We start from the raw sequence: 23,462 nt of genomic DNA on the forward strand, positions 1-23,462 counted from the left end.
GATATGTATAGGGGTAAGGTGACAGGGATACTGGAGTGATAGAGGTAGATATGTATAGGGGTAAGGTAACAGGGATACTGGAGTGATAGAGGTAGATATGTATAGGGGTAAGGTAACAGGGATACTGGAGTGATAGAGGTAGATATGTATAGGGGTAAGGTAACAGGGATACTGGAGTGATAGAGGTAGATATGTATAGGGGTAAGGTAACAGGGATACTGGAGTGATAGAGGTAGATATGTATAGGGGTAAGGTAACAGGGATACTGGAGTGATAGAGGTAGATATGTATAGGGGTAAGGTAACAGGGATACTGGAGTGATAGAGGTAGATATGTATAGGGGTAAGGTAACAGGGATACTGGAGTGATAGAGGTAGATATGTATAGGGGTAAGGTAACAGGGATACTGGAGTGATAGAGGTAGATATGTATAGGGGTAAGGTAACAGGGATACTGGAGTGATAGAGGTAGATATGTATAGGGGTAAGGTAACAGGGATACTGGAGTGATAGAGGTAGATATGTATAGGGGTAAGGTAACAGGGATACTGGAGTGATAGAGGTAGATATGTATAGGGGTAAGGTAACAGGGATACTGGAGTGATAGAGGTAGATATGTATAGGGGTAAGGTAACAGGGATACTGGAGTGATAGAGGTAGATATGTATAGGGGTAAGGTAACAGGGATACTGGAGTGATAGAGGTAGATATGTATAGGGGTAAGGTAACAGGGATACTGGAGTGATAGAGGTAGATATGTATAGGGGTAAGGTAACAGGGATACTGGAGTGATAGAGGTAGATATGTATAGGGGTAAGGTAACAGGGATACTGGAGTGATAGAGGTAGTAATGTATAGGGGTAAGGTAACAGGGATACTGGAGTGATAGAGGTAGACATGTATAGGGGGAAGGTGACAGGGATACTGGAGTGATAGAGGTAGATATGTATAGGGGTAAGGTAACAGGGATACTGGAGTGATAGAGGTAGATATGTATAGGGGTAAGGTAACAGGGATACTGGAGTGATGGAGGTAGATATGTATAGGGGTAAGGTAACAGGGATACTGGAGTGATAGAGGTAGACATGTATAGGGGTAAGGTGACAGGGATACTGGAGTGATAGAGGTAGATATGTATAGGGGTAAGGTAACAGGGATACTGGAGTGATAGAGGTAGATATGTATAGGGGTAAAGTGACAGAGATACTGGAGTGATAGAGGCAGATATGTATAGGGGGAAGGTGACAGGGATACTGGAGTGATAGAGGTAGATATATATAGGGGGAAGGTGACAGGGATACTGGAGTGATAGAGGCAGATATATATAGGTGACTAGGTATCGGGATATATGTAGCAGCAGCATATATAATGATTGTATGTGAGTGGGTGTGCGTGTGTGTAGAGTCAGTATAAATGTATATGCATTACATGGGGCTGCTGAGGGGAGAACGGCTCATAATAATGCCCGGACCAGAGGATTATTACCACGAGCCTGTTAAGGTGCCACCAATCTCCTGTGAAATGCATAGTATGTGTGTGTGAGCAAATGATGAAGAGGATACATAGTCAGTTGCACAACGCAAACTGTGTCTTCCACATTTAACTCAACCCCTCTGAATCAGAGAGATGTGGGAGGTTGCCTTAATCGATGTCATAGGCACCCAGGGAGCAATACATTTACATTTTAGTCATTTAGCAGACGCTCTTATCCAGAGCAACTTACAGTAGTGAATGCATACATTTCATTTAAAAAAATTGTATTTTTTTGTACTGGTCCCCCATGGGAATCGAACCCACAACCCTGGCGTTGCAAACACCATGCCCTACCAACTGAGCCACACAGGACAAGGGTCCACTCTGGTAGTCTGTGTAGCCATTTTGTTAGCTATTCAGTTAACTATTCAGGTAGCTATTCAGGTAGCTATGCAGGTAGCTATACAGGTAGCTATTCAGTTAGCTATTCAGGTAGCTATTCAGGTAGCTATTCAGTTAGCTATTTAGTTAACTATTTTGCATTCTTATGTCTTGGGGATATAAGCTGTTCAGGAGCCTGTTGGTGAAAGACTGAATGGACCGGTATTGCTTACCGTGCGAGTAGAGAGAACAGTCTATGGGTTGGGTGGCTGGAGTCTTGAATGATTTCCGGGCCTTCCTTCCCCTAATATAGCAGCCTGGTCTCATAGACTATATGTAACATAGTAAAAGTCAATCCAGGACACTCAAATTAGCATGATATACTATATGTTTGGTATAGTTACATAAGACAGATGATTACTTAAGGCAAAAACTAAAGTAGGGTGATTGGTCGGGGTGGATGGGTAGGCGTATAACACTAATGTCTAGCAAACCAAAGGTTGCGAGTTTGAATCTCATCAAGGACAACTATTGCATTTTAGCTAATTACCAACTTTTCAACTACCTACAACTTTTTAGCTACTTTGCAACTACTTAGCATGTTAGCTAACCCTTCCCCTAACCTTAACACTTTAACCTAACTCCTAAACTTAACCCTAATCCCTAGCCTAGCTAATGTTAGCGTTAGCCACCTACATGTAGCTAGAATTCGTAACATACAGTATCAGCAATGATGCTATTTAGGCCTATATAGCATCTGCAAAGTCATCAACAGCTATTGTTTCAATTCAACCCAGAATTAAACTAAAAATAGACAATACAATAGGACTAGATTTTCAAGTTCTGGTTGATTTCAAATGTAGTATGGATATATGTAATAATATTTTCTGCTCTTTTGCACACCAGTATTTCTACTTGCACTTCCTCATCTGCACATCTATGACTCCAGTGTTAATTGCTAAATTGTAATTACTTCGCCACTATGGCCTATTTATTGCCTTATCTCCTTACTTCATTTGCACACACTGTATACAGACTTTTCTGTTGTGTTATTGACGGTACGTTTGTTTATCCCATGTGTAACTCTGTGTTGTTGTTTTTGTCGCACTGCTTTGCTTTATCTTGGCCAGGTTGCAATTGTAAAAGAGAACTTGTTCTCAACTGGCCTACCTGGTTAAATAAAGGTGAAATTTATATATCTTTTAATTTAGTAATATTGAATTGTGCTTGGTTGTCAATGCAACCATATAGCAACATTTGAAGGAGATAGTTCCATCTGTGCTACTGACATAGTCTGGCAACATTAATTCCAGTTTGTCTACAAATTAATAATTGATGTTAGATTCATGCCTCCATCTCAACCAAAAGATCTCAGTTAAAGAATAGGACTAAAATCTAACTTTAAATAAAGTGCATTTAGAGTCTGATTTTGATTTAGTCCTATTCTTTATCTTATTATTTTTGGTGGATGGAACTATCAAAGCAGAAGATAAATCTCCTTCAAATATTGATTTCTGGTTACATTGTCAACCAAACACAATTAAACATTACTTGTGTGATACACTAAATCGCCTATTAACTTGTCTGCAAGTTGATATTGTTGGATTCAGCTATCCAACTCAACCTAAAATACAAGTTATATAATGGGATAAAGCCAATAGCTCCTTTAAATGTTGATATTTGGTTGCTGTTGTCAACAAAACACAATTCAATATTACTTTTGTAATACAGTAGGCCTAAATAGCCTAAAGTTAAGGCTATTGTAATGTAACATTCAACCTTAAAATGAGCAACACATCCATGGCCACATTTTGACGTTACTGTAACTATATATTTCTTCTTAGGTAATCATATAAAGCGTGCATTTTCAAGATAGCATGCATAGATCGTCGCAGGTCTGTGGAGATCTTCACAACTGCTTTAATAATCTGTGCAGAACGTCGAACGGCATTGATCACGTCACACCATAATTGCAGGTCTACTTTTAACGTAATCTCCAACTGCAATCCAGGTCATTTTGGTTCTGCAATAAAATGAAGCACATGACTCTGTTGTATCAATAAACAACATATCTGACATTCTGTTCCCATTTGAACTTGGCTGTGCTTTGAAAATGGTTGAAAGTGCAATGATAGGCATTTGGTTGACAACTAACTTTTGGCTGTCTTTTTTGAGTGGGTGAATAATGGTTGTGATATCATTTAGCAACTTCTCAACCAAATATTACCCAATTATCCACGTTGAAATCGGTTGACCACATGTCCCGGATTGTGGGGGACAGTGCCGCATCACGCAACCACCACATATGAGGTTCAGACAAAAGGCAGGGGTCCACTTTCTCCCAAAAAACACCCACTCCTACTGGACCAGATTCCTCTTTATCTGAGATCTTCACCACACCTGCCCCCTCAGGTAATTCATCCTCATTCACTTCCAATTCACCTCCAGAGCTATTGGATTACGGCTCCTTCTGTTCGTGCTTGACTTCCATCCTCCTCATTACTGCTAGCTTCATCAGAAAACACATAACCTACTTCCAGCAAGTGGAGACCCGTCATTCAGAGCAGGTGTGGGGCTTGGGGCTCGCCTGTTTTACATGTTATTTTGGCATTAATATGTGTCACATATCAGTTTGCAAACAATGTCAAAATAATAAATATATATCATTGAGTTAATAAAGCTGCATACAAACATGGTCTCTTTTTTGTTTTCTTGAGTAAGGCAGCTCCAAAATGAAGGTGTTTCAGCCTAGCTCAGTGCTTTCTGTGGTGGTGTGTCAAGCCAGCAGAAAATACGGAGCGTTGCACCGTGATTAGCTCAGTGTTCTGTCACTCATGGGGACACTATGTCACCGCCAACTCTAAGAGGAGACCTTGAAAATGCTATGCCTTTGGGGTGCTGCCATAGAGTTACATTAGAAGTGCCCATCCAAGAAGGCTCAAGGTCATTGGCCACAGATAAAATTACGTCAAATCACGTTATATGTACAGTAGCTTTGATTGGACTGATCATGTCAACATCATACTTTCAAAATCTTAGCTAGCAGTCATCATCATGAATCGACAATCTACTGGCAGATCCTTTTTAATCTGTGTCATATGAAGAGAAATAATGAAGAGAAACTATAGATAAAACACATCAGTGCTCCTCGGCCATTGGACATAAACATTACACAACAAGTTGGAAATCGCAAATTCAACGAGTGGTTTGAAAGGAATCAGTGACAGTGGCTGTGTGGTTCCCAAATCTGGGATTAAGTGGCACTTTTCCAAGTTTAAAATGATAAACATTCAACATTGACCATGCTGTCAATGAAGCATGATTTGTGACGCGCTCAAAACAACTGTTAACTCGGAACTGCTAAAACTTGACTCCAGTGAATTCAAGACAAATGGGATGTCAGGAATAAACGAGCTCCGACTGGGAAAATACGTTTTGAACGGTCATCCAACTCAGAATTGTAAATCCGGCCTCCAGTTGTTTTGAAAGCACCATAAATCCAGAGAATGCCAGAAGTTGATGATAAAATTTGCCACCTTCCTGTTCAAGTGAGCACAGCACAACAAGGTCCAAAAATGTTTTGTATGATGCTGCATTAATGATGTAATATGCCAGGGAGATAGTATTACTTTCTTAGCTACAGTATACATAAGTGTATGTTGTGTAGCAAGATGTTAGTAGCCTATGTGCCTCACCCTAATAATTTGGTCTATTTACCCCTCAATTTTGCCTACTGTTCTGACCTGGTGTTGCACATGAAGCCTATAACCTGTTTTGGAGAAATGTAATCATAGAATATTGTGAGAGCTTTCATTGCCTGCTTATATGCCCCCTTTATTTATCCTATGGGTTTGACTTGGTGTACAGGGAGAACACTGTAAGAACAGCCCATGTTCTGAATTCTGTCGCTGTACATTTCAAAAGTACCACACGTAACAGTAGGCCCTAACAATTTGTGGACACCGTTTGCCACCGTTATAGTGCAATTCATGTATTGTTTAGTGTTGTGTTGTGGCTTTGCTGGCATGCGTCCCGCTTTCTTTTTTTGTTTCCTTACCAAGATTTACATGCTAAAATCGCCCCTGATTCCAGCCATCTCTTCATCGACCCTAAACCTGGAATTACACTTTCATCAGAATGTAGGACTCCTTGTTCCAGGCGTCTCCATCCTTTTCCACTACGACTTTTACTTTGCGTTTCTTGACGCTGCCATGGTAGGCTTCCCTCCCAAAAGCCGCGTCTGGAAGCCTGTCTGATGTTCGTTGCCCCTACTTTTCTTGTTCCTCTTTGACTTTTGCATGGTTCCTAATTTGATACCTTTTAATTGTTGCAAGAGCCTTAATCCTCAAAGCCCATTGCTGCAGCTACAATGTACAGCACAGCACAGCAGCCCCAACTAACACATGCACCCACAGGTTCGGCAAAAAGGTTTCTGTGCTGCACACCCTTGGCCAGATATAACAACTGAATAAACAAGCAGCAAACGAATCCCTCCACCTGTATTCAGAACAGCGAGGCCGGTTTTCTGGCGCTGATATTGTTACAAAATCATTAAAGCCCATTGTCTAATCAGGACTGACATACCGTGGGAATTACATCCTTGCAGTAAATAACAATGCAATTTGGAAACTAACGCATGTAATTTAAATTATTATCTCCAGTTTCTAAAAAAAAAAAATATTAAAAAAATCACTGGGGGTGGCTAAAATAATTGAGATAATAAACGTCAAGCCAAGGTGCTAAGGTACATACCCTGCCCTACTGCTATGAATTCTATCTCATGGTGTAAGCATATTTAGGCCAGTGCTTGACTTGGACTAAAATAGGTGCTGGTACCGTTTATATTTAGGTGCAGGCACTCTTCAATACTTTTGAGCTAATATTGTACAGGTGGAGGAACTCATGCCGACATGTTTTGAGGCGCAGGTACTCAGTTCGGGTGAGCTCCTGCCCAAGTCAAGTACAGTATTTAGGTACTGTCTGTTTGTTGTTACTCAATCTGACTGGGTGGGCCTGGCTGCCCAGTGGGAACATAGGAGTTTCATGATTTTTATTTCTGAAGGTGGATTATTTATTTGTATTATAATTTATTTATTATTATTTGTATTTCTAGGAGTGGATTATTATTATTAGTGTAACGACCCTGGGTTTATAAGCGCGGAAATCGACTCTGCCGCTCGAGCATGCTTTTGCGGCACAGTCGATAGCGCGCCGGACTTCGGGCTTGAAGGTCGAGGGTTCGAGACCTGCTCCCTGCCTGTTTCATTACATTATTATTAGCCTTAGGTTTAAAATCAGTGACCACTCTGCAAGAGCTGCCTCCAAAACAAGATTCATGACGAAGAAAAAAAAAACTAAAGTGCAAAGGTGCCAATATATGAATAAAGCGTAATTAAACTGTAGTAATTGTTTCTCCATAAATACAGTGAATCTGATTCTGAATGTGTTATAAACGAACCATTTTCTCAACTCGGAAGTCGTGGACGTCCGTAGCTCGAGCTCTTTAATTCATCACGCTCGAGGATGTTCGGAACGGTTTTTTTTTCTGGAATTTAAACGGACTCAAAAACAACTGTTACGGGAAAACTTTCAACGGTTCTGAGGGAGACTGGTCAAGGTATTGTGTGTTATTATTAAACAGACTAGATATAATTACACACATTTACAGAAAAATTCGTCATATTCTGAATATTTAGCTATATATATATATATATTGTAGTTTAAACTTCCGTTATAGTTGACTTGCTCAGGTACTTGATAACAGTTTTAGCTAGTTATCTTGGATAACGAACGAGGAGCTAGCTAGCGTTAGCTACAAGTAACGTTACTAAGCTAACGATGTTAGCTAGCAGCTTGCCAATTCAATCGAGAAGAAAAAAAATACTATTTAGCTAGCAAATTGAATTAGATATTAATATACACTTGATAAGTTGTCACTTGTTTTTGTTATTTTTTTGTTTCTCAAACAGGCGAAAAATATGGAGCTCGCAGAGGAACGCCTCACCATCCCCATCAATCCCAACAATTTCCCAGCGAAATTGTGGCGTCTGGTGAATAACCCCAAAAATCGATCGATACGTTGGGATCCCTGTGGTGAGGGTTTGATAATCGACCAGCAGCTATTTGAATCAGAGCTGCTGTCACCTCAGAAACAAATGTTTGACACCACTGACCTTTTCAAAACAACCAACTTTACAAGCTTCAACCGCCAGCTGAATCTTTATGGGTTCAGGAAGGTGGTCCATGGCCCCGGGGGCTCGGAGAAGAATGATGTCTCATCTCCGATGGACGGGATAAAACACCACTTCCACAACCCAAACTTCAAACAAGATCATCCCGAACTGCTGGTGAATCTTAAGAGGCTGACAAGCAAAAACAAGGCGAAGATGGAAGCTGGCCTAGAAGTGAACTGCCGGCCCCCAGCAAATCGTTTCCACCGACTCATGGCAAATGGTGATGGTGGTGAGGAGAAAGTTGAAGTAGATAAAAGAGGTACACTCAAATTGTCAATCATACCTGTACTTTGTATTTTAAACCAAAACGAGTAGCAACAGTAATTTAATAGCAAATTACTCAAATAACATCATTTATTGTGCCATAACTTGTGTGCCATAACTTCTCAGCCATGATACTCATGATATTGCTGTCATTCAATGTTTCCACAGGTTCCATGTTTGTTGGTCAGGTAAAACGACCATCTCCTTACCAACAGTACCACCAAAGCAGAACCCAGCCCATGAAGGACTATGATCGGACTCCTATCCCACCCCGCGGCTGGATCATGGGTCATGGGGATGCCCCCTCCCCCACCACCTTCTACACAGACAAGGGAATCCCCATATCTGTCATCCACCGGTTCCCTTCAGACACTTCCTGCACTGTGCAGTCCAGTCCGACTACTGTGCACATCCAGCAGGGTTCACAAAGCCTGGCAAACAGCTTGATCCCTCACCATACTCCGTACCGACCTGGATTCTATTCCCCTGGTAACTATAATAAACCATACCATGGAAGCACCCATTAGTTGAATACAGAAACACTGTGATTTCCTCATAAACAGTCATAGAAGTTTATTTATATACTTTTTGCTTTTTTCAGCATTAGTGTGCCAATGCTGCCCCCCAGGCTCAATGGACTCGGACTGCCATAGTGCCCACCAGACAACTCCCTCATACTCCCATTACAGCTATTACCAGGTAGGTGGGAATCTAACTACTACCCATAAAGCAGCATGTCTGCGAATCTTTCCAGTGGGATCTAGAATTCATATGGGTGAAAATATGCGGAGCATATCAATCAACATTTCATGCTTGAAATTTCAAGCTGTGAAATTTATATTTTTAATCCCATTTCTAGCCAAACTGTCCTGTGGGCTTTCTGTATCCTGGCAATCAAAACCAGGACTGGCAGAGCAGTGAAACCCAGGAGACCAAGAAGAGTGATGTCAACCTGGACACAGTCTTCCAGCTAGTGGACGAGTTGCACCACAATTCCCCCAAAATACGCATGGTCAAAGTGGAGACCCCAGAGCGCCAGCAGCCGGTCCTGTCCACCAATACACCATCAGGGCCCCAGCCCATCACCACCATCCACAGCTCCCCTCACACAGTCACTGTCTCTTCCCAGCTTGACTCCTCTTTTAACTCCAGCCCAGTGACACCCCGCGGGCCCATCATTATAGCAGTCCCGGGGAACGTTCCTCCTCAGGGAATAGCCATCACTGTCGGTGGTCCCGCGGCTGAGCAGCCAGTGAAGAGGGAGGACAAACCTGTGTCTGTGGATGCCTATCAGAAGGTAATCTAGCTTAGCTTTGTAAAAACCTGTCTGTGGATGCCTATCAGAAGGTAATCTAGCTTAGCTTTGTAAAAACCTGTGTCTGTGGATGCCTATTAGAAGGTAAAGTAGCTTAGTTTTGTAAAAACTTGTCACATGAAGGCTATATGAATCAGAATCACTTTATTTGCCAAGTACATTTACACATACCTGGAATTTGAATAGGTGCTGCCAGAAATACACAAATGTATAGACAGAGAAATGTACACAAAGTCAACATACATAATTGTACAATAGAAATACAGTAAACATACAACTATAGAGTATAGACTGATTTACAGTGAGGATGTACAATTTACAAAACCAGCGTATTTAGAACTGTGAGTGGAAAGAGAAAGCAAAAATACTCAGTCTGTATGACTTAGTAATCAACTTAATAAACAGGTATGGTATGGATGGTCATCAGCGGTCCTGATGAACTCTGTTGTATAATAGGAGATGGATCATGCTGTGATTTCCCCAGTGCCCCGAGGAAGCATCAGAGTACATCACCAAGGTGAAGGAGATCCAGGTGGTGGACTCAGAGGTCTGCAGTGTTCTACATGATGTTACTGTCTGCGGCCTCAGCCTGGAGAACGAGCACCAGACAGAAAACTAAATCTCCTGGTAAGACAACTATCCACTTACATTTCTGCACATTCCTTGCTGCTGCTATCTTGGCCAGGTGTCCCTTGTAAAAGAGATTCTATATCTCAATGGGACTTTCCTTGGTAAATAAAAAATAGGCAGAGGCTACAGATCCATAGGTAACCGTCCCGATCCCCAGAGATGATGATCTGTATCAAGTTCTATGCATGTGTTTCTTTACATCCATTTTACGTGCCGGTTTTTGTGGCACCTTCCATTCATATTTCTCACTGTCAATCATACTATGCTATTATATTCAGTTCTGTTTTATGTTGTTAGAATACTATCGTTGTGATCTTGCAGACATTGATTTAGCTTTGATCTAAGTTAATTAAACCGTGCTTCACCATTCGCTAGAGTAACCTGTGCGTAAGATAGAGGATTCTACACATGCGCAGAAGCTGTTGGGACCTTTAGCTTTCGGGAAGAGGGGTCCAGAGAAGTCTGATCCTCAGCCACTTTTAATAAAACCATACACAGTGAAGGATAATGTCAACGGTGAGGAATAGATTAGGGGGATCATGACAAAATTAATGTACACATTTTAATTTCATCTTTTAGATCTGAACTTGTTGGTTGAAGTGGCATGCACGCAAGAATGTTGACCATAGTCAGACCAGGATGTCCCAAGTTTTCAGTTTTGCTACTCAGGCTCAAGTCTGAATTTGCTGCAGCTTCTTTGTTGAAATATGTTGACCTATGTTACTTGAATGTCACTGATAAAAACATATATATTTTCCTGATAGTACACATATTGGACATTGTACATAGTTCAGCCCTGTTCTAATTTATTCTTATTTATATGATAACTTTTACAGAATTGTAATTGACATATGACAGTTTTATTCTGAATGCTTAATCTTGGAATTAATTAATGCATACCAAGACTTATTTGTCATTTTTAACGTAAAGAACAAGTACCTTTTAATGTTTATTCCTCATTTGTTTCAGTTTGACACCAAAAAGTGATCTTTTTACATATTTTGAAATGCAAAACAAATAAATCTGTTTTAACCGTTAATTATTTTTAAATAATTCTGACTTCTGGACATGATATAATTGGTTTATAATGTTAAAAGATTATTATGATTAAAATGTGATATAATTCAGAGGTTCTTTGCATTTCATTTCTTGCATCTGGTTGTTGTTTGTATGGGCTACAGTGTACTGGTAAAGAAGGGTCCATTCCGGGATCTGTTATCTATTCTGAAAGGAGATGTGAAGTGACGCTCGGCTGTTACCGGTGTTGTCCGCTGGAGGGCGCCCGGTGTCGTCTTTCGTCTGTGTTGGAAGTGCAGCTCCACCCTCGGTGACAGGCAGTCAGCAGGTAGACAGACAGTCGATGAGATCCCAGGGGAGGGAGACTCGACATGCTTCGGAACTTAGTAAATGTACACTCGTGTGTCTTTTTGCAACTTTTCAACATGTGTATGACCAATATTAGTGTTTTAACGACTCGCGTTTAAGCGATTATACATTTGTTAAAGCTTTCTTTTCAGTATCTCTATGTTAATAGTGAAGTTTATATTCTATATTTTTTAAGCAGCGGCGGGAAGGATCTCTTTTCAGAATTGTTACAACTTTCAGACGTGGAACTCGGGGAAAATACTTTTTTGGAGGCTGCCAGGGAGCGAACAGGTTTTAGATGCGTAGCAACTTTAGTGGACGATAGACATAATTGTGGATGCGTCGGCTGCAGAAATGACACGAGATGTATACTCCTAATTAATTAACTTCTTTCATGTTAAGTAACTAATGCAACGATTCCATTGGATTAGTTAAACTTTTCAAGAGTAGGGAAATCTCCGTTGTCAACTTTACAGTGGCATTTTTGTCAAAAGATTGTCGCAACGGACAATCTATTGCATTTTCGTTGTTTACTGTATTGTCTCCTTTCATCTTGGAATCCGTCATATCAACCAACATCAACCTGATTTTGTTCCTGTTGGTTTCTGAAACCTCTGGCTGGGGATATCGTCACAACATCCTATCCAGCGTCAAGAGTAGGGCATTTGCTTTTTAGGTATTTGACAACTTGTTGCATCTGGAGCCCCTCTGCCAGATTGGACTTTTTTTGTCTTGCTCTGGAAATGGAATACCGGTACATTGGATACACTTTGGTTTTAAATCAGGCAGAACTGTAGAATGTCTATAGTGGGTTGGGTACGAATTAAAGTACAAACATTGTTGCAAAATGTTTATTGAAATCTTGCCAGTGGTTGAAGATTACAAGAGCCGCCGTGTGCCCGGACTGAACCGATGTGTCTATGACAACTTTAACAAGCACGTTGAAAACGAGGACCGGGCCGCTGTTTATCTCATGTAAGGAGCTCGTGCTGTATGTGAACGGTGAACTAAATGTAATGCCTATTCAACTTTAAGCAACGCAATTCCAATTATTCATTTGATGTTGTCGAACTTGTGCATGCAATGTTTGGCCTCTCCTGTTAGTGATACCGGTTAACACACATGATCTCAATCCTATCTTATTAGGCTAAGTATGATATGTTTATTTGATTGTTAGCAATTCCATAATTTAGAAGCAAACGTTCATAATTTTTTCTTATGAGTGAATATGAAGACCACTTTACTTGGCGTGTTTAACTGTTTTTACCTGGAACAAACATTCAAAGCGGGATAACAATTCATTACAAAACCACAAGACAACATGGCAGTCCGTGAGCCTTAACACTTTGGATAAAAGCCTGTATTTCGAGTCGTTTTCACGGGTTTCTACCATTTCTAACCCATAAAGCAGAGGACCAGCGCTGGGCCATATATTTCTTGTCCTGAATCAACATTGGTGGTTAGCAGCTTTTGAAGTCCACGATGTACAGCCGGAGCCCGCCGCTACAGCCGATCCAATGATCGTTCTCCAGCGGCGACTGGCCGGGCTCTGGCCGTGGCTGCTCATGGCGGCCCTGCAGGTGGTGTTTGGCCAGACGGGCCTGGAGCTGGCGGCGGCCGTCGAGACGGAGCGCTCGGCCCTCAGGGCTGTCATCAAGGTGACACTGCTGAAAAACGAGCCAACGGGGAAGCCCATCACTCTGGAAGGGGTGTTTGTCGGAGGGAGCGCCGGCTCTGCAGAGGGGAAGCTCATGCAGGTACGTGTCACCACTAGCGGTTCTGGGGTGGGGGAGCAGTGCCCCTGTGATAACAATTTTGGACCACCTTGTGGCCCCCCTAAATGTGGAGTATGAAATAATTTTTACATAACTAATTTTTGCTATATATTTTTTTTTTACATCCGTTATTAGACAGTGGCAACGCGGAACACTAAATTTAACCCACACATTTTCTAGAGGGACGGCTTTAGGCGGAACACAACAGTATCGTACCACATGCAAAACGATATGACAACAATAACGTCTAATGTAACTGGCCCCCCCCTAACAGTACAACTGGCCCCAGCTTGGCCCCCCAGTTGAAATGGTCTAGAACCGCCACTGCGTGTCACGTCATAAAGGTTCCCAGGTCCACCGGATCATGTGCAGTGCAATTCAAGTCAAGTGCATACTGGCTACATTTTCTAGGTTGGCTTTCAATAACTATTTGGTAATACATTTTCCAAAGTGTGGTTATTGGCTTAAAATATCCCATGCATCTTTAATCAGTTATGTGACATGGATTCAGTCCGTTGAGATACAGTATGTTGTGTTATAGGTCTGGTAGGCCATTGGACTGTGTCTGGTATTGATGCTGTAAAGTGGTCAATGGAAATGCCATGGGAAAGATGCCTATTTAATACTATTTTGAAGTAAAAATCTGAGTATAATTCTTGGATGGATGTCAACCCCAATATACAGTATGTTCATGTCATCATCACCAATCTACAACATTCCACTTAAAAATGACTGACTACCCCCACCACTTTGCTACCAGTTTATACGAATGGGAGTTAGCATTTTGCAGTCACTTATTCTAAACCTGAAAAGGGACAACTTCTAAATGTTATGTAGGGAAAACAACCAATTCACTATATGGCCAAAAGTATGTGGACACATGTCCGTTGAACATCTCATTCCTAAATCATGGGCATTAAAATGGTGTTGGTCCCCCTTTTGCTGCTATAACAGCCTCCTCTTCTGGGAAGGCTTTCCACTAGATGTTGAAACATTGCTTTGGGGACTTCAGCCACAAGAGCATTAGTGAGGTCGGGCACTGATGTTGGGCGATTAGGCCTGGCTCGCAGTCAGAGTTCCAATTCATCCCAAAGGTGTTCGATGGGGTTGAGATCAGGGCTATGTGCAGGGCAGTCAAGTTCTTCCACACCGATCTCAATAAACCATTTTAGTATGGACCTCACTTTGTGCACTGGGGCATTGTCATGCTGAAACAGGAAAGGGACTTCCCTAAACTGTTGCCACAAGGTTGGAAGCACAGAATCGCAGTGGTGGAAAAATAACCCAATTGTCATACTTCAGTAAAAGTAAAGATAAAAGTCACCCAGTAAAATACTACTTGAATAAAATGATCTGTTTTTAAATATACTTAAGTATATTTTAGCAATTACATTTACTTTTAATACTTAAATATCAAAAGTAAAAGTATAAATAATTTCAAATTCCTTATATTAAGCAAACCAGACGGTATCGTTCTCCTGGCATCTGCCAAACCCAGATTTGTCCGTCAGACTGCCAGACAGTGAAGCGTGATTCATCACTCTAGAGAACGTGTTTCCACTGCACCAGAGTCCAAAGGCGGTGAGCTTTACACCACTCCAGCCGACTCTTGGCATTGCGCATGGTGATCTTAGGCTTGTGTGTGGCTGCAATGCCATGAAACCCATTTCATGAAGCTCTGACGAACAGTTCTCTGCTGATGTTGCTTCCATAGGCGGTTTGGAACTCGGTAGTGTGTTGCAACCCAGGACAGAAGATTTTTACGCGCTTCAGCTGTCCCGTTCTGTGAGCTTGTGTGGCCTACCACTTCATGGCTGAGCTGTTGTTGCTCTCGGACGTTTCCACTTCACAATAACAGCACTTACAGTTGACCGAAGAAGCTCTAGCAGGGCAGAAATTTGCAAAACTGATTTGTTGGAAAGGTGGTATCCTATGATGGTGCCAAGTTGAAAGTCACCGAGCTCTTCAGTACGGGCCATTCTGCTGCTAATGTTTGTCTATAGAGATTGCATGGCTGTGTGCTTCATTTTATACACCTGTCAGCAACGGGTGTGGCTGAGACAGCCGAATCCACTAATTTGAAGGGGTGTCCACACACTTTTGGGTATGTAGTGTATATCCAAATCAGACTTAAGTAACCACATTGTGTGCCTGTTACAATACATAAATCATGATGGATTTGACTTATATCCACTTAGTTAGATCAGATTTGTTGACTATGCCAATCCAACGTCCTTCTATCCCCCACAGTCTGCGTTCCATTGACGTCTTTACTGCATCTTATTCACATCAAGAGCACCACAGGCATCATGCTCCGTTTGAGCTGATGCTTATGGCTTGTTTTAACCATGTTTTCCACCCTGGCTCGCTTCACTTTGGCACGTTCACCTTGGCAAACTGAAGTTAACAATGTGTCATAGCCCAAACCACCGAAGAACCCCCATAGACAAACAGAGTTCAATCTCAGGCCAGCTTTTTTGTAATCTTGTTGTTCTCAGTCACTATAATGTAATAGGTTATTGAGCTGCTAGACCTATAATGCTGTCGCTATAGTGGAAGCTGCCTTTGTTATCACTCGTTGTTATGCTGTTTTGTGTGATGACAGAATATCAACATTCTTCCGGAACAATAGTGTTGACATACAGTACATATTTTTATTTTTGTTTTTCTTCCTGCCTGCCGATACAATACTGGTTAGGGGTGAGAGTGCCAACTTCTCCACCCAAACATTTTATCAAGCTGATAGATTTGTAGTTAAATAAATTATTAGAGCCAGCCATGCTCCCCATTTAAAAATGTCATACTGAACATACTGATTAAACATCAAACAATGCATTCCATGCATGTTCAATAGTTGAGATCAAAAGCTGCATTTAAAAGAAAAACAACATACTTTTATAATTTACTCATGCCCTTACCGGGCAGAATGCACATGCCAAAACCATAGGCATACATGTGGTCCTTACTGTACATTTTCCCTCTCCTACTATTCTGCAAGTCAGGCCCCTCACTCTGTGGTGCGTAGCTTTTCCCACTCTGTGGTGCGTAGCTTTTCCCACTCTGTGCTGCGTAGCTTTTCCCACTCTGTGGTGCGTAGCTTTTCCCACTCTGTGGTGCGTAGCTTTTCCCACTCTGTGGTGCGTAGCTTTTCCCACTCTGTGGTGCGTAGCTTTTCCCACTCTGTGCTGCGTAGCTTTTCCCACTCTGTGCTGCGTAGCTTTTCCCACTCTGTGCTGCGTAGCTTTTCCCACTCTGTGCTGCGTAGCTTTTCCCACTCTGTGCTGCGTAGCTTTTCCCACTCTGTGCTGCGTAGCTTTTCCCACTCTGTGCTGCGTAGCTTTTCCCACTCTGTGCTGCGTAGCTTTTCCCACTCTGTGGTGCGTAGCTTTTCCCACTCTGTGGTGCGTAGCTTTTCCCACTCTGTGGTGCGTAGCTTTTCCCACTCTGTGGTGCGTAGCTTTTCCCACTCTGTGCTGCGTAGCTTTTCCCACTCTGTGCTGCGTAGCTTTCTCCTTCTGATTCATACATGGATTCGGATTATTGGGGAACTAAAGCAAGGCTAAGTCAATTTATTTCCGATCGGAGAAGAAAGGGAGGACAGATGAGGTACTGTAGGGTCTTGTCTGTCCTCACTCACCAGGTGCAGGAGGCATTTTGAATGGATAACCAGATGCTGCAGACAGCTATAATTGATAAGAAAGTACATGGCCTTTTCCATGGGGGAAAGTCCAATATTAGACATGGTGGTGAAGATGAGTACAGTGTATTATATAAGAAATGTATGCTCATCTACATTTGCTTTAATGTGTGTGTGTGTTTGTGTGTGTGTGCACACTTGCATCCGAATGTGTGTACACTTAGAAAATATGGTTCCAAAAGGGTTCTTTGGGTGTCCCCGTAGGAGAACCCTTTCAAGAACCCTTTTTGTTTCCAGGTAGAAAATGTTTTGGTTCCATTTAGAACCTTCTGTAGAAAGGGTTCTACATGGAACCCAAAAGGGTTCTACATCGAACCAAAAAGTGTTATTTAAATGGTTCTCCTATGAGGACACCCAAAGAACCCAATAAGGTTCTAGATGGCACCTTTTTTTTCCTAAGAGTGTATGTGTGATGTTGATTCTTGATAACATGTATTTTTAGAGCGGGTGTTTCCATAGCAGTGCTGCTGAGAAGATCAGAGGAATCATTCATTTACATTGAGGCAATGAGGCCTTTCTTTCCTTAACACTGTGTGTTTCTGTGATATGTCACGTTAGATCTGAGCGATAACGTTGGACTTGACCTGGAAGAAGGAGTGCATTACAGTGTGACTGTTTATTGTTGTAAGAAAGTCGTTTCTAGATTCCTATTTTACTGAGAGTGCATCTCAAATGGCATCCTATTTCCCATATTTGTGCACAACTTTTGATCCGGGCCCATAGGACACTGGTCTAAAGTAGGACAGTTAAGGTTATGGGTGCCATTTGGGCTGCATTCTGGGTCTCTGTTCTACACCAGGTGACAAGGTTGATCAGGGTTGTGGAAGTGATGGCTGACATTACAGTATTTCCCTGAAGGTGTGAAGTGATAATTAGGTTTCTGACTGCTGCTGTTCACTCAGCTCAGTTTACTTACCTGGGGATGATGACAGTTCTAATCCAGCGGCGATAAGATCCCTGTTTATTTTTCCTTCAGGTGAACACAAATCCCAACGCCACTCTGAGTGTAGCCTGGGATGATGGTGGTGACGTTTGGCCGGCTCTGCTGGGGCCAAATGAGCTACTCTGGTCTAGGCCTGGGGTACACCACCTCCTTATTGAATTAAAATGTATTCACTTCTAATTCACATCATTGTGGTCCTCTTTAAGCACTCAAATGTTGGTGGAGTTACAGTTGAGTCAGTCAATTAGCTTCTTATGCTTTACCCACACTGATGGTCTGCACAGAGGCAGTGTTATGCTGTGAGACTGTGTGTGTCAGAAATGGCACCCTATTCCCTATATAGTGCACTACTTTTGACTAGGGCGCTTGTCAAAAGTGGTGCTCTATATAGGAAAGTAGTGCACTGTATAGGGCATTGGGTTCCGTTTCAGCCTCACCCTGTGCAATCCTGTGTCTTTGTTGCAGTGCAGAGTACTATTCCAACCTGGTCTCAGAGCATTTCGTATTATTCTGTACGTAAATCCGAGACACAGTATGTGGTTTTCCACTAGATGTTGGAACATTGCTGCGGGGACTAGCTTCCATTCATCCACAAGAGCATTAGTGAGGTTTGGCACTGATGTTGGGCGATTAAGCCTGGCTCGCAGTCTGCGTTCCAATTCATCCCAAAGGTGTTTGATGGGGTTGAGGTCAGGGCTCCGTGCAGGCCAGTCAAGTTCTTCCACACTGATCTTAATAAATCATTTCAGTATGGACCTCACTTTGTGCACTGGGGCATTGTCATGCTGAAACAGGAAAGGGACTTCTTCAAACTGTTTCCACAAAGTTGGAAGCACAGAATCATCTAGAATATCATTGTATGCTGTAGTGTTAAGATTTCCCTTCACTGGAACTTAGGGGCCTGAACCATGAAAAACAGCCCCAGACCATTATTCCTTCTCCACCAAACTGTACAGTTGGCACTATGCATTCAGGCAGGTTGCGTTCTCCTGGCATCCGCCAAACCCAGATTCATATGTCGGACTGCCAGACGGTGAAGCGGGATTCGTCACTCTAGAGAACATGTTTCCACTGCTCCAGAGTCCAATGGCGGCAAGCTTTACACCACTCCATCCAACACTTGGCATTGTGAATGGTGATCTCTTTGGCTTGTTCGGCCATGAAAACCCATTTCATGAAGCTCCCGACAAACAGTTATTGTGCTGATGTTGCTTAAAGAGGCATTTTGGAACTCGGTAGTGAGTGTTGCAATCGAGGACAGAAGATTTTTACGCGATACGTGCTTCAGCACTAGGCGGTCCTGTTAGCTTGTTTGGCCTACCACTTCGCGGCTGAGCCGTTGTTGCTCCTATACTTTTGTGTGTATATAGTGTGGTTCGCTAACGTTAGCTAGGCTAGGGGTTAGGGTTAAGTTTAGGAGTTAGGTTAAAGAGTTAATTAAGGTTATCTAACATGCTAAGTAGTTGCAAATTAGCAAAAAAGTTGTAAGTAGTTGAAAAGTAGCAAATTAGCAAAAATGCTAAAGTTGTCCACGTTATACGTCTACCCATCCACCCCGAACAACCACCCTCCTTTCATTTTTGCCTTAAGTAACCATCTATCTTATGTAACCATACCAAATGTAACATGTCATCCATACTAAATGGAGGGTTTCGGATATGCATACAGAATAATACGAAATGCGACCAGGTTGAGTATTCCTGTTTCAACAGGCCTCTATTGCCTCTGAGCGCAGCTTTATGTTCAATGCTTTATGTTCCTGTCTTCCTTCCGGGGAAACTGGATGGGGGATGAAAGGTGTCCATCGCTCTCTCTCTCTTTCTCACAAAACAACAACGCACATTCCAGATTCCACAAAGTTTGTGACTTGGGTTTTTCTTTTGTGTTCGATCGCTAAAGACACTACCTATAGAGATATGAGTTATAATACACTTTAATGGATTGGATTCAATGAATACAGGTATACTCTAACTGGTTTATTAAAGATGTGTGTTTACGTTGAAGTACTTCAGAGCTGAGTAGAGTTGAACAGCTCTGAGACTGAGAGAGAAACGTGGTTCGTACAGGACTTGTATTACTATAGAATGTGGTAATGTAATTATTAGCCCAGCATGTCTGTTTTTCCAGTGGACGATTCGAACGGGATTAGATTTACCAAACTGCCCTCGTAATATTTTTTTTTCTCTCTTTCAAAATGGACCGTTTTCACGGTCAGGCGTGTTCTAGGCGTGAAGATATTTCAACTTGGCTAGAGAGAATGTCAAAATAAGAACCATGAAATGTATGCTATGCAGACATTTAATTAACTGACGTATTTGGCAATTTATCAGTTGGTTGGCACAACATCATACGCTTGATCTTAATAAAGAGAAATAGGCACTGGGAAATCTGATCTGTGACAGACAGATCATCTGTACGCTACGTGCAGAGCACTTTGTTTTAAGCATCAATTTGTTCCTGTGTTCTTACCCAAACTGGGTGCAGCACCTGGTAAACTGTAATATCCCTCAACACGCAGGGATTCACACGGTATAAGTATTATCAGAGGACTTTGTAGTTTGCTGAAAAACAGCAGGTTATTCTGGCTGGAATTATTACTCTCCCACCATGTAAAAAATTACTGGCATGGCAGATTCAGATGGGACAAAAATTCAGTATCCAACAGCACTGGTCTGTCTGTCTGTCTGTCTGTTCTGTCTGTCTGTCTGTCTGTCTGTCTGTCTGTCTGTCTGTCTGTCTGTCTGTCTGTCTGTCTGTCTGTCTGTCTGTCTGTCTTATATTGCTCAAAAAAATAAAGGGAACACTTAAACAACACATCCTAGATCTGAATGAAAGAAATAATCTTATTAAATACTTTTTTCTTTACATAGTTGAATGTGCTGACAACAAAATCACACAAAAATAATCAATGGAAATCCAATTTATCAACCCATGGAGGTCTGGATTTGGAGTCACACTCAAAATTAAAGTGGAAAACCACACTACAGGCTGATCCAACTTTGATGTAATGTCCTTAAAACAAGTCAAAATGAGGCTCAGTAGTGTGTGTGGACTCCACGTGCCTGTATGACCTCCCTACAACGCCTGGGCATGCTCCTGAGGAGGTGGCGGATGGTCTCCTGAGGGATCTCCTCCCAGACCTGGACTAAAGCATCCGCCAACTCCTGGACAGTCTGTGGTGCAACGTGGCGTTGGTGGATGGAGCGAGACATGATGTCCCAGATGTGCTCAATTGGATTCAGGTCTGGGGAACGGGCGGGCCAGTCCATAGCATCAATGCCTTCCTCTTGCAGGAACTGCTGACACATTCCAGCCACATGAGGTCTAGCATTGTCTTGCATTAGGAGGAACCCAGGGCCAACCGCACCAGCATATGGTCTCACAAGGGGTCTGAGGATCTCATCTCGGTACCTAATGGCAGTCAGGCTACCACTGGCAAGCACATGGAGGGCTGTGCGGCCTACCAAAGAAATGCCACCCCACACCATGACTGACCCACCGCCAAACCGGTCATGCTGGAGGATGTTGCAGGCAGCAGAACGTTCCCCACGGCGTCTCCAGACTCTGTCACGTCTGTCACGTGCTCAGTGTGAACCTGCTTTCATCTGTGAAGAGCACAGGGCGCCAGTGGCGAATTTGCCAATCTTGGTCTTCTCTGGCAAATGCCAAACGTCCTGCACGGTGTTGGGCTGTAAGCACAACCCCAACCTGTGGACGTCGGGCCCTCATACCACCCTCATGGAGTCTGTTTCTGACCGTTTGAGCAGACACATGCACATTTGTGGCCTGCTGGAGGTCATTTTGCAGGGCTCTGGCAGTGCTTCTCCTGCTCCTTCTTGCACAAAGGCGGAGGTAGCGGTCCTGCTGCTGGGTTGTTGCCCTCCTACGGCCTCCTCCACGTCTCCTGATGTACTGGCCTGTCTCCTGGTAGCGCCTCCATGCTCTGGACACTACGCTGACAGACACAGCAAACCTTCTTGCCACAGCTCGCCATCCTGGATGAGCTGCACTACCTGAGCCACTTGTGTGGGTTGTAGACTCCGTCTCATGCTACCACTAGAGTGAAAGCACCGCCAGCATTCAAAAGTGACCAAAACATCTGCCAGGAAGCATAAGAACTGAGAAGTGGTCTGTGGTCACCACCTGCCGAACCACTCCTTTATTGGGGGTGTCTTGCTAATTGCCTATAATTTCCACCTGTTTTCTATTCCATTTGCACAACAGCATGTGAAATGTATTGTCAATCAGTGTTGCTTCCTAAGTGGACAGTTTGATTTCACAGAAGTGTGATTGACTTGGAGTTACATTGTGTTGTTTAAGTGTTCCCTTTATTTTTTTGAGCAGTGAATATAAAAAACAGGATCCAACATGAGAAAAACATTTAAACTTTAATGTTTTGGTGAAGAAGACTCCATTACCAAGCATTGCACCCTTTGGTTTTTATTGAAAGCTCGAAGTATATATTTATTTCCCACTGATATTGAGTTTTGATCTTTGACATGTTTATTTTCCCTACTTTGTCATTATATTGAAGAAAGATATACGAATGTTATGATTTACTATTCGACAATACAAATACATGTTATATTTTTGATATACAGCTGTAACAGAGTGGTAATAAATATTACTGATATACAGCTGTAACAGAGTGGTAATAAATATTGCTGATATACAGCTGTAACAGAGTGGTAATAAATATTGCTGATATACAGCTGTAACAGAGTGGTAATAAATATTGCTGATATACAGCTGTAACAGAGTGGTAATAAATATTGCTGATATACAGCTGTAACAGAGTGGTAATAAATATTGCTGATATACAGCTGTAACAGAGTGGTAATAAATATTGCTGATATACAGCTGTAACAGAGTGGTAATAAATATTGCTGATATACAGCTGTAACAGGGTGGTAATAAATATTGCTGATATACAGCTGTAACAGGGTGGTAATAAATATTGCTGATATACAGCTGTAACAGAGGTAATACATATTGCTGATATACAGCTGTAACAGAGTGGTAATAAATATTGCTGATATACAGCTGTAACAGAGTGGTAATAAATATTGCTGATATACAGCTGTAACAGAGTGGTAATAAATATTGCTGATATACAGCTGTAACAGAGTGGTAATAAATATTGCTGATATACAGCTGTAACAGGGTGGTAATAAATATTGCTGATATACAGCTGTAACAGAGTGTAATAAATATTGCTGATATACAGCTGTAACAGAGTGGTAATAAATATTACTGATATACAGCTGTAACAGAGTGGTAATAAATATTGCTGATATACAGCTGTAACAGAGTGGTAATAAATATTGCTGATATACAGCTGTAACAGAGTGGTAATAAATATTGCTGATATACAGCTGTAACAGAGT

The 23,462-nt window shown here is 42.1% G+C and overlaps 2 protein-coding genes across 3 annotated transcripts in view; both read left to right on the forward strand.

The window, feature by feature from the left end:
- Positions 1–7,372: 7,372 nt before the first annotated feature.
- hsf5 (heat shock transcription factor family member 5) lies at positions 7,373–11,117 on the forward strand. Of its 2 annotated transcripts, none has more exons than XR_001328546.2 (7): positions 7,373–7,470; positions 7,823–8,345; positions 8,519–8,839; positions 8,952–9,049; positions 9,210–9,647; positions 10,122–10,292; positions 10,875–11,117. XR_001328546.2 is itself a non-coding variant. In XM_014198239.2 (7 exons), exons 2-6 carry the CDS (start codon positions 7,832–7,834, stop codon positions 10,282–10,284), a joined length of 1,506 nt encoding a protein of 501 aa, XP_014053714.2. In that variant the 5' UTR covers positions 7,373–7,470; positions 7,823–7,831; the 3' UTR covers positions 10,285–10,292; positions 10,875–11,117. The 2 variants fall into 2 exon arrangements, 1 of the variants encoding a protein (XP_014053714.2); XM_014198239.2 differs by having other exon boundaries at positions 10,150–10,292.
- A 515-nt stretch (positions 11,118–11,632) lies between these two features.
- Positions 11,633–23,462, forward strand: part of LOC106603954 (E3 ubiquitin-protein ligase RNF43) — a 219,130-nt gene continuing 207,300 nt past the window's right edge. The window contains exon 1 of the mRNA XM_045717401.1: positions 11,633–13,417. Within this exon, the coding sequence (XP_045573357.1) occupies positions 13,178–13,417 (240 nt within the window). The 5' untranslated portion in view covers positions 11,633–13,177. The remainder of the gene's footprint in view (positions 13,418–23,462) is intronic.

This window comes from Salmo salar, chromosome ssa04 (assembly GCF_905237065.1).
Source record: "Salmo salar chromosome ssa04, Ssal_v3.1, whole genome shotgun sequence".
Classification (NCBI taxonomy): domain Eukaryota; kingdom Metazoa; phylum Chordata; class Actinopteri; order Salmoniformes; family Salmonidae; genus Salmo; species Salmo salar.